Source organism: Ictalurus punctatus, chromosome 14, assembly GCF_001660625.3.
Source record: "Ictalurus punctatus breed USDA103 chromosome 14, Coco_2.0, whole genome shotgun sequence".
NCBI classification, from domain to species: Eukaryota; Metazoa; Chordata; class Actinopteri; order Siluriformes; family Ictaluridae; genus Ictalurus; species Ictalurus punctatus.
This window is the reverse complement of record NC_030429.2, coordinates 20,695,212-20,708,967: the sequence shown is the minus strand read 5'-3', so window position 1 is coordinate 20,708,967 and position 13,756 is coordinate 20,695,212. Positions and strand designations below refer to the sequence as shown.

General features: G+C 40.8%; 1 protein-coding gene across 1 annotated transcript; it reads right to left on the bottom strand.

Moving 5' to 3' along the window:
* Nucleotides 1–10,326: 10,326 nt before the first annotated feature.
* Nucleotides 10,327–13,374, bottom strand: avpr1aa (arginine vasopressin receptor 1Aa). The gene is made up of 2 exons (XM_017484624.2): nucleotides 12,330–13,374; nucleotides 10,327–11,549 (listed from the first exon to the last, which is right to left on the bottom strand). Exons 1-2 carry the CDS (start codon nucleotides 13,195–13,197, stop codon nucleotides 11,275–11,277), a joined length of 1,143 nt encoding a protein of 380 aa, XP_017340113.1. The 5' UTR covers nucleotides 13,198–13,374; the 3' UTR covers nucleotides 10,327–11,274.
* Nucleotides 13,375–13,756: the final 382 nt, after the last annotated feature.

Sequence of the window (13,756 nt, the reverse complement as noted above, 5' to 3'; positions counted from 1 at the left end):
TTTATTGTGCAAGAATACAATTGGACACAGGTGGATTTAATATCAACACAGGTAGCACAGATGTTTAACATATGTACTGTGAGCTCTTGAAAAACAAGTAGTAGTCCTAATATGCATTTCTAAAAACAAGGGGGTGAATACTTATCAATTATGCAAAAAATAATTCTTAGAGCAGCTAAATATTTTATTTAATTTAATTTCTATGGATAGTGAGCAGAAAAAGATCCCATTGTTATATACTTCAGTTTGATGTTGCAATACAGTAAAATGAAAAATAATCACTAGGGGGTGAATACTTTCTGGAGGCGCCAGAAATTTTCTGTTTTCTATAAGCTAAATCTAACCCTGAGGGTTGACCATATAGGATTTGTAGAAATAAGACAGGGCCAACATTTGCACATAATCTTTGTGTGATCTCTGTGTATTTAAGATCGTTTCAGTATCACACCAGAATATTAATTCATTCATCATAAGTAACTGTTTTATCATGGTCAGGGTCATAGTGGATATGAAACCTACCCCAGGAACAATGGGACAATGACAGGGCACCATGCACACACATTCACACCTAGGGGCAATTTAGTGACTATGTTATTGTGAGCTGAGCAGGAAACCAGAGACTTGGCTGATCTAAATAGAGATGCTGTGAATGTGTTTTTGTTTTTTTTAACGGAACAGATTTCTGTGTGTGGTTGTTATAAGTGTAAATGTTGGCTTTGTACACCAGTACTTAGTAACTACACCTTACTTGCATTTGATGCGGCAAGAAAGATCTAGAATAATGAGTAACAAAGGCCTAAGGTATTGGGGCCCAGCATGAGCTCACAATCTAATGCAGTTATTGTACAATTTGCCTAGCAATTGTAAGTAGGTACTAATGCCATTCTTGTCAACCTGAGCAACCCAAATGCAGCCAGCATTGATACATTCATAACCTGCCGTTCTACTTCCTTATGTTCTGGACACCAGGGCAGTTTCTTTCAAGAACTAGCATAAACCATGAAATATCAAATTTGCCACAAGGGATCATAACACTTCTTGATGTATTCCCAGGACAGAGCATTCCCTGATAGAAGCTTACAATAAGTCATCACATTTATTCTCTTTCCCATTCTCATCTTACAGGTGAGCAGTGGTTGGTGCCCAGTTATGTCTTTGGCACACAGGCTCAAGTGACACTGAGAGATCATCTCTCTTTGGATGAAACACAAACTAAGCATATGGGACAGTGGGCTACCAGTGAGAGCCCTTACCCATGGTGACTTGTTTGGTTATTTCCAGTGATTGAATCCATGGATTCATGCTGTTTGAACCAAATTCTGACTCTACCATCTGTGTGTCTCAGCAGTAATCAAGATTCATTAGTCCAGGCTATGTTTTTCCAGCCTTCAACTGTCCAGTTTTGGTGAGTCTGTGCCCACTGCAGCCTCAGCTTTCCGTTCTTGGCTGACAAAAGTGGAACCCGACGTGGTCTTCTGCTGTTGTAGCCCATCCGCTATGCTATGCATTCTGAGATGCTTTTCTGCTCACCACAATTGTTCAGACTGGTTATCTGTGTTACTGTAGCCTTTCTGTCAGCTCAAACCAGTCTGGCCATTCTCTGTTGACCTCTCTCATCAACAAGGTGTCTTCGTCCACAGAGCTTCCTCTCACTGGATGTTTTTTCTTTATTTCACCATTCTGAGTAAACTCTAGAGATCAGCAGTTATGGAAATCTGAACCGATCCTCAAACCAATCCAATCATTTACATTTACATTACATTTATTCATTTAGCAGACGCTTTTTTCCAAAGCGACTTACAATTAAAAAATACAAGCAAAGCGATATATCAAGCAGAGAACAATACAAGTAGTGCTACTATACAAGAGTTCCAGAATAAGCAAAGTGCGCAGAGTAAAGGTGTAAGTGCCAGAGTAAATTTTTTTTAATGGGTTGGTTAGGTGTTCATGGAAGAGGTGGGTCTTTAGTTGTTTTTTGAAGATGGTGAGAGATTCTGCGGTCCAGATTGAGGTTCATTCCACCACTGAGGACCAGTTAGTTTGAATGTTCTTGAAAGGGACCTTGAGCCACACTCAGATTTTGCCAGGTTGAGCTTAAGGTGGTGTTCCCTCATCCAGACCGAGATGTCCGACAGGCAAGCAGAGATACGTGCAGAGACGGATAGATTGTCAGGCTGGAAGGACAAATAGAGCTGGGTGTCATCAGCATAGCAATGATATGAGAAGCCATGAGACTCAATCACCTACCCTAGAGATGTAGTGTAGATAGAAAAGAGTAGTGGACCCAGAAGTGACCCCTGTGGAATGCCAGTAGTGAGTTGCTGAGTTTCAGAAATACTTCCCCTCCATGATACCTTGAAGGATCTGTCTGAGAGACAGGATTCCACCAAGCGCAGAACCGTTCCGGTGATGCCCAGGCTGGAGAGAGTTGACAGGAAGATCTGATGGTTCACAGTGTCGAAAGCAGCAGAGCGGTCGAGTAGGATGAGGACAGATGATCTAGAGGTTGCTCTTGCTAGTCGTAAGGCTTCAGTGACGGAAAGCAGAGCAGTCTCCGTTGACTGATTGCTCTTGAAGCCAGACTGCTTGGTGTCCAGGAGGTTGTTCTGTGTGAGAAAATTGGAGAGTTGATTAAAAAAGGCTCTTTCAAGAGTTTTGGAAAGAAAAGGGAGGAGGGAAACAGGTCTGTAGTTGTCAACCACAGCATGTTTTTTTAAGCAGTGGGGTAACCCGGGCCTGCTTAAATGAGGTAGGGTATGTGTCAGTAGAGAGGGATGTGATAAATTTGTGTGTGAGTGCAGGTAATAGTGTGGGAGAGATGGACTGATGAAGGTGAGAAGGGATAGGGTCAAGAGGACAGGTTGTGGATGGCTAAAGAGGAGCAGTTTTGAGACATCAGTCTCTGAGAGGGGAGAGAATGAAGACAGTTGGGAGTTACATGGAGGAGAAGCCAGTCTATGCATGTCTGGGGTTGAGAACTTGTTCCTGATTGATGTATCCTTGTTTGAAAAGAAAGTGGCAAAGTCATCTGCAATGAGAGAGGTAGGGGAAGGGGGGAGGAGGGGGACAGAGAAGAGAAGAAAAGGTTTTGAAGAGAGTGTGGGTGTTGGGAGAACTGCCAATCTTCTCTTGGTAGTATGTGGCTTTAGCAGTGGAGATGCTATTGGAAAAAGAGGAGAAAAGTGTTTGGTAATTGATTAGGTCAGTTGGATTGTTAGATTTGCACCATTTCCTTTCAGATGCTCTTAGTTGTTACGCAGAGCTTCTGAGAGCCAAGGGCTAGAGGGTGATGTGCAAGCAGGTCTGGAGGTTAGGGGGCATATGCTGTCAAGAGAAGATGTTAGGGTGGAACATAGCATGTCAGTTGCGGTGTTTAAGTCAAGTGAGGAGAGGTGGCTTTCAGAGGGAAGTAAGGTTGTGACAACGGACAAGAAATGTGAGGGGGAAAGGGAGCGAAGATTGCGATGGAAAGAGATAGACGGTGGAGACAGTGAAGGGGGTGAGGAGAGAGAAATAGAGAACTGGATAAGGAAATGGTCAGAGGTGTGGAGAGGAGTAATGAGAAGATTGTGTGTGGTGCAATTACGTGTGAGGATGAGGTCGAGCTGTTTGCAGGTTTTGTGGGTTTCTGGTGTGGTGAACTGCTTGAGATCAAATGTGGGAAGGAGTTTAAGAAAGTCAGCTGCATGTGGCTTGTCTAGATGAATGTTGAAGTCACCAAGGACCACAAGAGGAGTTCCATCATCTGGGATGATAGTAGCGTGTCAAATTCATCGATGAACTTCCCCAGTTGACCTGGAGGACAGTGAACAACAAGAAAGTGCATTTTGTCAGGGTCGGTGACTGTAACAGCATGAAATTCAAAGGAAGTGTAGGAGCAAGAGGGAGAAAGACAGGTAAATTTCCATGTTTTGGAGAGAAGCAAACCTGTACCACCCCCTCGTCTGTTGGGACGTGAGGTATGGGAGAAGTTGAAGTTGGAGGCTAGGGCAGTGGGTGTGGTAGTGTTCTCAGCATGGATCCTGGTCTCAGTCAGAGCCAGCACACTGAGGCTGGAGTGGGTTGCAAAGGCAGCAATGAAATCTGCCTTGTTGACGGCAGATTGGCAGTTCCAAAGTCCGATAGAGAATGAGAGGGAATCTGCAGAGGCCATATTCAGAGAGCGTAGGTTGTTTAAGTTGCGTACTTTTCTGGGAGTGTGCCGCGGTCTGTGCCTGTGGCAAATACCAGGGACAAACTGATGACACATGTTAGTGTTAGCACCTGTCTAAACATGTAAACAGCAAGAGGAATAAAGGGGGGGGTACACTTAGCAGCGTGAGTGGTGTCTTGTCGGTGTCCTTGCTCGGTGGACTCGCGCAGGTAGACTCGCAGGTCTTTACACGAGCATGCCACAGTCAAAATCACTGAGACCACATTTTTCCCCATTCTGATGGTTGTTGATGTGAATGTTACCCGAGGCTGCTGGCCCATATCTGCATGATTTTATGCATTGCACTGCTGCCATACGATTGGCTGATTATAAAATTGCATGAATGAGTAGGTGTACAGGTGCTCCTAATAAACTATTCCATAAGTGTAGTGTGAGCTCTTGAAAATAAAAAATATTAGTCTTAGTCCACTTGCTGCTGGTGCCTGGTTATGTCTTTGGCACACAGGCTCAGGAGACACTGAGAGATCATCTGGAGAGAGCCCTTACCCATAGTGACTTTTTTGGTTATTTCCAAAGAAGTGACTGTCAAAGACAGCATCAGTGGATGGAAGGATACAGCAAGTGCCACATTGGTACAGCAGACCAGAACTCAAAGATGAGTTAAAGTCAGGACAAAGACAAACAGTCAAAGCATTATTCAACAGAAGGGCTGGAGAATTCCAGCAGTGGTGGCTGAATTGGCCATATTGACTGCAGAAGGAAACCCTTTTGGCAGTCTATAACATAAGGAAGTAGGGAGGAATGATAAGTTATATATGTGTTTATGGTTGGTAAGAGAATTGCCAGGCTGTATGTGTCATTCAGGGTGACTAGAATGTCCAGTGAATGGACATGATGTAGTAGGGGCCTTTTATAAGCTACACATGTGAGTTCAAAGTCACGAGGTGTTGTCTTTGCTATTTGTACTCTCCTAGGAAATGAGTACATAGCAAGCAAAACTCCACTAGTTCCAGAAGAAAACCATGCTGTTGGTCCTCCACTTTTGTAGAACTACAGTTATATATACTGTATGTGTGTGGAAGCCTGAGAGAACTCTTCACATGGTTTGTTTCACTTAGTTCTACAAACTACAGGTTTTCCTGAACAACAATATGTTTTGCTTTTGCATGGATCACAACCATATAAAAAGTTCTAACATTTTAAAGTTTAAATATCCTCAAACGTCTAATAGGGAGAAAATACCTTTAAAATTTGTATTCCAGTTCCAATGAACGATTCCCTGCTTACCTCTTTATTTACAACCTAATCTATATAGAACCTATTTAAGGAAAAACACCATTAGTCAAGTTTATAGGTTTACAGTGGGAAATGAGTTATCACTGTCAGCATCATCCACATCCACGTAATCCTCACTGACATCTCTTTGCTCAACTGATCTTTGTCTGCTCTTAAAGATAAGTGGTGAAATAATCACCGATTAATACATTGATTTCTGTTCTAAATTTCTTTTATTAATGTTTTTATAAAGTCATTTAATTGTTTAAATAGATAGTATGTAGCCTCCCTTTTGAAGCAGTCAAGCCAGGTCTTTCAAAGAACTAATGGAAAAATAAAAACAAGTTAAAGGTTATTTTTGCATGAATTACTGAGAAAACATTGGTCAACAGCGTTTTTCACTCTCTCTATTTTTTTTGACAAACAAGAAATAGGATTCTTTGAATTCTGAAGGTCTTTGATGATGAGCTGTAAGTCCATTTTTGCATCACTTGGTATATGATCTTACATTAGCTTACATTTTGCACCCAGTGAGCATATTGGGAAAAAAGGCTGCTCATGCATAGTTTACACACATTGATCAGCTCCCATGCACTGTAATAACACTCTTCCTCCCTTAGCACTCCACTTTCAAGCTCCTTGTCTCTTTTCATTATGAGCAGCCCCAGTCCTAATGGCATAGATTGCTTTGGAAAACAAAGTCTCTTGTGCTGATGGGTAAATTTATGGACTCCCACAGATTCCAAATGCATCTTCTGATTCTGAGTGCTAAGCCCCCAGCTGTGCTTTGGATTTACTGTATGGTTATTTTTGTTATTTTTTTGCAGTTTGGCACAGTTCTGTTGCCCTATTTCAGAATATTTGCTCTTTTGTTGTTATAAGCTACAAGAATTTTAGATTGATTGTATTTACTGCTGGTTTATTGTGAGTGGATCTGAGCTAAAACTATTAGGAAGGTTGGATGATGTAAAACAAACAAACAAACAAGCAAACAAAAAAATATAGGACATAGGTGTGGAGGTAACTATAGTATTAATGGAAATGCCAAAACTTTATATGTGCATGGATATGTTGTAGTTATTACACAAATGCTTGTGTTACTGTATTGAACTGAGGAGCAGGTTTTAATCACTGGCACCCAGTCTTGAACACTTAATTCTAATTTTACGGATTTGAAGGTGTGATAAATGTAGGGGTGTCCTTACTTTTTCAGTGTGACTGATATGTTTTTACCCTGTCCAGGGTGTACCTCGTCTTGTGCCCGATGCTCCCTGTGATAGGCTCCAGGTTCCCTGTGACCCTGAAAAGGATAAGCGGTATAGAAGATTGATGGATGGATGATCTGTTTTTTTGTTAATTCAAATTGTCTAAATTACTACAAAATGTCATTTTTATGTGTTACTTGATGGAGTTCATCACCTTAATTAATAAGCACTGCTTCAAAGGGGATCAAATGATTGCTTGTCCAAATATGTAAAATAAATAAAGTAAATAATAAAAATAAATAAATAAATAAAAAGATCCATAGGGTGTACTTATTTTTTCACATGACTGTATATTATAGAGCTCTGCCCTGCCTGACCCTATGGAGGAACCCGCCACTAGTTCAAAGACCCTAAAGGTTCTAGATTTCATTTCATATCATTTCATTTTTTGCCCCCTGAGTGTAGCAGTGGATTGACTTAATCCATGCCTTTTAACAAATTATTGAGACTTCTCATGTCCAAAAGGGGGCAGTGTGTGCCTGGAGTTTGGTCAGAAAGATCTGAGCATGTGCAGTCAGCAGACATCCTTCACACCTAGCAAACAAATTTATTACTGTGTGTACACAGTGGAAATCCGAATAGACAGCCTACAGGGGCTGTTTACACAGCAAAAATGTATGGCCAGTAATATATCTTCACTTTCATTACACAGAACATATTATAAAAAATGTCTCTAGGTCGGTTGATTATTTGAGATATATGTAAGTCGCTCTGGATAAGGGCGTCTGCCAAATGCCATAAATGTAAGTGTGTGTGTGTGTGTGTGTGTGTGTGTGTGTGTGTGTGTGTGTGATTAGTTCATGTAAATATTCTTCTCACCTGTGGCCTGCTTCTTAATTGTAAACCATCTTAAGATCATGCACATGAACCAGTGCATTGACTCTATCCACCTAAAGATGTACTGAAATATATTTGATACCCGGTAGTCACCCATAAACCACTCATAAACTGAAGCTAACAAACCACAGCTACTGCAATTGGTCTGACTCTAAGAACTTGCTTAGATGCTAATAGCTAGTTGTCTGATATTTATTAGGAATTTCAATAATCTGCTTGAAGGTATTGCTAAAATATTCTGTTTTCTTTCTCTGCCATGCAGTACTTTACAGTATGTCTATCTTATTGTCCTTTGCTTTGTTGTTACTTTGTTTGGTGTTATTCAGTGCATTGATACACATGCCATTATTGTAGGGCTTTTGTTTGTTTGTTTGTTTGTTTGTTTGTTTTAAATTACACACGTTTAAAATTAATTTGCTATGCATAAGACTGTATTCCAAGAAGACTGTTTAGCCCATTATTTCAGTAAAGCATAATTTATTACTTGCTATGCAGTACACTAGAAGCTACAGTATCTCTAATCTCTGGAGACTTGGAATTTCAAAACACTGTATGAGTGTGCTTGAACATTTACTGGCTTCTCTTTTAACTTTCACAATCCTCACACTTGGACCATAACCATTGCTGGTAAATCCTTTCCCATCACACTGTTGAAGTGAGCTGGCGTTGAGAAGAAAATGGTGTTCGCTGTGGTAGAGTGAGAATACACATGGAGTTAATCTGGGTTCTAGCAGCTCTTTACTATAATCACAGAAGAACAGGTTTATCTGTTCTTCAGATACCTCACATGACTGATATCAGATTCCCCAGTTTCTGGTTCTACTTTTGCTCCGAGTGAAAACTCACAATACATCTGGTGTTTTGTTGGTCTGAATTATATGCCAATCCAATAGTTATTAGCAATCTTAATGAAATAATCCTGCTGCACTAAAGAATAAAAAATATTTTAAGTACATTATATAGCCAAATGTTTGTAGACCTGACCATGTCACTCATATATTGACCTTCTCCAAACTTTTGCCACAACTTTGGAAGCACATGTCTTTGTATGCTGTAGCATTTCAATTTCTCTTCACTAGAATGAAGAGGCCCATACCTGTTTCAGCATAAAAAAGCTCTTGTGAATAAAGTGAGCTCCATGAAGACATGGTTTGCCAAGGTTGGAGTGGAATAACATGAGTGTCCTGCACAGAGCCCTGACCTCAACCCCACTGAACACCTTTGGGATGAACTGGAACACCGACTGCACTCCAGACCTCCTCACCAGACATCATTGCCTGGCCTTATTAATGCTCTTGTGACTGAATGATCAAAAATCCCCACAGCCACACTCCAAAATCAATTGGAAAGCCTTCCTAGAAGAATGGAGCTTATTATAACAGAAAAGTGGGGAATAAATCTGGAGTTGGGATGTTCAAAAAGTGCATCTGAAGATTAGAAAAAGTTTTGAGTGAGTCTGTGCCCATGATTTCTGTTCTCGTCTGACAGGAGTGCAACGTGATGTGGTCTTCTGCTGTTGTAGACCATCCACCTCATGGTCCGATGTGTTATGCATTCTGAGATGCTTTTCTGCTTACCACGGTTGTAAAGAGTGCTTATTTGAGTTACTATATCCTTCCTGGCAGCTCAAACCAGTCTGGTCATTCGCCTTTGATCTCTCTCAGCCTTCAGACTCACAGGATGCTTTTTTGTTTTTCGCACCATTCTGTTTAAAGTCTAGAGACTGTTGTGTGTGTGAAAATCCCAGGAGATCAGCAGTTTCTGAAATACTCAAACCAGCCCATCTAGTAACAACATCCATGCTACGATCAAAGTCACCAAGATCAGACTTTTTCTTCATTCTGATGTTTTATATGAACATTAAATTAAGCTCTTGACATGATTTTTTGCATTGCAATGCTGCCACATGAATGGCTGATTAGATAACTGCATGAATGTGCAGGTGTACAGGTGCCCCTAATATAGTGGACAGTGAGTGTTTATGAGAAGAATACCATTCGCCAGAGGTAATACAGTGACATATTGCATTTGTTTGATGTCAAGTAATTAATCAGGCTTCCCATGGATTTGATGTATAAACAGCATGCATTCGGTAGTGTGAGAAGGAAATTATTGCACTTGCACAGCTGCCTCAACTCTTCTCTATATCCTGGGCTCACAGTAATGTAATCTCTGCCAGTTGAAGATAAGGACATGGCTAATTTAGCAGAGAGTAAGAATGTGAGAATAATATGTGAGAAAAACAGGAAGGCTATTCTGGGTTATGTAAACTAAACAGTAGTGGTAGTTGTGGACAGACTTTTTCTGGATATTTTAGTGTGTATTTCTGAGGGACCCCTCAGAGGGACAAAGTGTTTATCTCTGAGAAAAGAGTGTCCATCTGAGATTAACCCTTAGAATGTATAAAGTGGGGTCAGATTTACCTGACAGGGTTGAATTTTTTAAATTTGACATCAATAAAATTCCCCGATATTCCATGTTTTCCTCAAAAATCCTGTTTCTGAGCCTCACCAATGTCATTTCCATATTTCTTGGTCTCTTCATCATGAAACTACTTTCTAACGTATGAATCACTATTTCTGCTGTAAGTGATCATAGAATAAAGTTTCATTTGTGTTTGCTAATGTTGCCAACCCCTCCCTCTTACCATATCACACACAGCATCCTGTTTTAGCACACACTTGGGACAAAGAGAGTGAGGCCTAACAGAAATCACACATGTAATTATTCTTTAACAAGCACACCCAGTCTGTTTGTGCAATGTGACTCTATTTCACAATTCTGAGATAAAGACAGTTAAAGGAAAGATTGATTTATTGTGTTTTTGCAAATGGAAATGCATGGGAAGTGGTGCAATAGATAACACTTACGCAACAGACCTTGCGTCAACAACACTTCAACCAGCAGTATTAAGCTTATATTGTTCTACTTGATGTCTACAAATGTTACACTGTTACATCTGATATAGACTACAAAAAAAACCCAAAAAACATTCCTATTTAGAAATCGAACTGTACATAAACAATGGGCTTTAACACCTGTACAAACAACAATTTTAAAGTCACAGTTAAACTGCTAAAATATATATGAAGAGATTGCTAATACAACCACAATTATAATCTCGTCATAAAATGGCATTAATTAGCATCTCAGAATACCATCTATATGATACTTGGTTGTAGGAGTTAAGTTCATTAGAGTAATTATTTGGGTAACTTAAAAATAAACAATGCATTAGGACTAAATGGGATATGAGGACTGGAGTAAATGTGAGCAAAATTTAATCGTAGCAGATAGAAATGTGGTGTTCTTTGCATGGAAAGATCATGGGGGGCATGTAGGGGCAGCGGGTAAATGTAACAATACAAATCATGCTTTCAATATAAGCAACTGAAACATGATCATTTGTGAAACCAAATTCCCAGGAGCTCAGTGTGTAATCTTGTTTAAAAAAACAACAAGTTCTCAGAAGACCAGGACCACTGAGTACTACATCACAGTTTTCCACTGCTGCACATTTTTATAGTTATTTAAAAGCAAGAAATGTGTATTTCAACTTCAGGTCATTTCATTTCTGTGTTTCAGGTGTTTGTACTGGCATGAGAATGGCAGTACAGGCTCACTTGAGCCAAAAGACATTTTAAACCAGCTCATTTGATGGGCACAGAAATATCTTGTGCTTGATGATTGCGACTCTTGTGCTTTCTCTATGCTTGAGATTTACTGCATAAGTCTCTAAAAGCATCACGTCTCCAGCTGAGTAGATTTAGAGGAATGTTCGAGGTCTTTTAAACCACATACGGGGCTCCGATTTGGGATCTTGCTGAGTACGGTGGCCTTCTGTAAGCTGCTGTCTGAATCCTCTTTCTTGTCATTGCCGTGTATTTTACGATGACAGGGGAAGCAGAGTGTGAAATCCTGAAGGAGGTGACCACTGAAGATCATATAGATCCAGGGGTTGCAGCAGCTGTTCAAACTCGCCAGCAAGGCTGAGAGAGTCACTGCTGTGTTCTCTGAATCTGGTAGTGTAACATATTATAGGAGAACTTTAGTCATATTTTTATACCACAAGACATGAAGGGCAATTCAACCAAAAATGCCTGTAATAATAAGGCAATCATTAAGTGTAGTCATTCGCAATTCCATTATTTAAAAAAATAAAACACATTACTAACTCTTGTTAATTGTTATGTCATGTTGTTTCATTTGATTTCACTGCAAAAAGGTCATCTTAGCGAGTGAAAATATCTTAAATATAGTCAAAATTATGTAGTATTTCTTAATATAAGAAGCATTAGACCTATTTCTAGACATTAGTACTCATTTCAAGCTTGTAGTTTTCTTACTCTACTGGAAAATAATTTTGCTTCTTTCTAGAAATAAATATTTAGCACGAACTGCCAAGAGAACGAGACTATTTCAAGCTTGAAATGAGTACAAATGGCTTGAAATAGGTTTAGTAATCTTATATTTGGTTTATTGTGATCTTTTAATAAGAACTACTAGATAAATTTGACTATATTCAAGGTATTTCCACTTGTAAAGATGTCTTTTTTTTCTTTCTTTTGTTTTTAATCCGTGTTGTCTGTAGCTTATCAAATGAAAGAATGAAATGAACTCAGTGTAGACAGTGTAGAAACTATTGTGAAAGCTTAAACAGCTGGAATCACTGAAAGAAATCAGCATTTGTTAAAGAGCTTATTAACAACAGTGTTACAGATTTAGTGAGGTTGTGGTGCTGCATTTGGATTTACTGCAGATAGATTTACTAGTTAAATCCTTCATAAAAATTTACATACCGTCCCAGTGGAAGTTCTTATCCCAAACCGACCACATCTGCACGGTGAAAAACGGCGCCCAGCACACTATGTACGCCAGCACGATGACAAATGTCATTTTGACAGTCCTAAGTTTGGCTCTAGATATGGTGGTCACACTGCTCACTGAGCTATTCCCTATCAGCCCGTTTTTGCACGTCCTATTCCTTGTCTTGCACCTGATGTTCCTCCAGATGCTGTAGCATATGAAGCTGTAACATATGATCAGCACGATGACAGGCACGAGGAAGATGCCAACTGTGATCCAGGTGATGTAGGCGCGGATGCCCCATGGCTCGATGAAGTGGCCCCAGCAGTCGTAGACGTCGGAGCCATTGCGGATCTCGCTGAGCGAGAAGATAAAGTACTGTGGGCTGCTGAGAGCAAGGCTGCCCAGCCACGTGCTGCCGATCATGACGTAGGAGCGACGTGTGGGCTGCTGCAGGGTCTTCAGCGGGTGGCATATAGCGATGTAGCGGTCGACCGTCATCATCACCATCATGTACGTGGACGCGAACATACCCAGCACCTGGAGGTGCTTCACGATTCGGCACAGGAAGTCTGGCCCGTAGAAGCGGAATGTGATCTTCCAGCAGAGCTGTGGCAACACTTGAAAAAAGGCCACCACCAGGTCTGCCAGGCTCAGGTGCTTCATAAAAAGGTGCATGCGCGACGGCTTCTTCTTCGTCTTGCACATTGCTGCCAGGACGCTGAGGTTGCCCGCGACGGCTACGACGAAGGTCAGGCTTAGCACCGTGATCTCAAGCTTGGCCACCTCCTCGTTCCGACCAAAAGGGTCGCTTTCGTTGGTTGACATATTCATTGCTGATGCATGGAGGAAAGAGGTCATTTGAGTGTCAGGTTAAGCCAACAGAGTGTGAACAGTGGCAGCTCTGAGAGGGAAAAACGCGCAGTTGGTTATTTTTTATGGCATGCTCCTGTTGCGCGCGCTACAGTACATTCATCCACGTGCACTCCAACGCGCACTTCTCTTAGAGCGCAGCGCGCACGGGCACGAGCTCGGCTCCTTCTGTTTCTCTCCTCCTCTGTGTTTTTATCTTCTTCTGTGGAGTAAATCAGATCAGAGCAGCTATAACTGCGTCACGTTTCACATACCGTGAGAACACACACTATTTCAGATCTGCAGTCAGTCATACAGCTCACTCCCCTCCCCAGGCGGCCAAAGCCCATACCCCCAAATACTTTATTATTATTATTATTATTATTATTATTATTATTATTATTTACAAATTCAAACTCGCACTAAATGTATTGAGGTACAACAAGGTTCACTTGGGAAAAATCTCATATAGTGCATGCAACATAAAATGTGTAACAAGCTACGGGTTAGGGGGAAAATACTTATAGTATAGTGGGGTCCAAAACTTTGAGACCACTAGTGAAATTGC

Bases quoted from the DNA above. Each gene is read 5' to 3' on its own strand.
- avpr1aa (XM_017484624.2), bottom strand. From the start codon at position 13,197: ATGACCTCTTTCCTCCATGCATCAGCAATGAATATGTCAACCAACGAA. The intron at 11,550-12,329 runs GTATGTAAATTT...TTACACTACCAG, and splicing joins TAAGAACTTCCACTGGGACG to ATTCAGAGAACACAGCAGTG.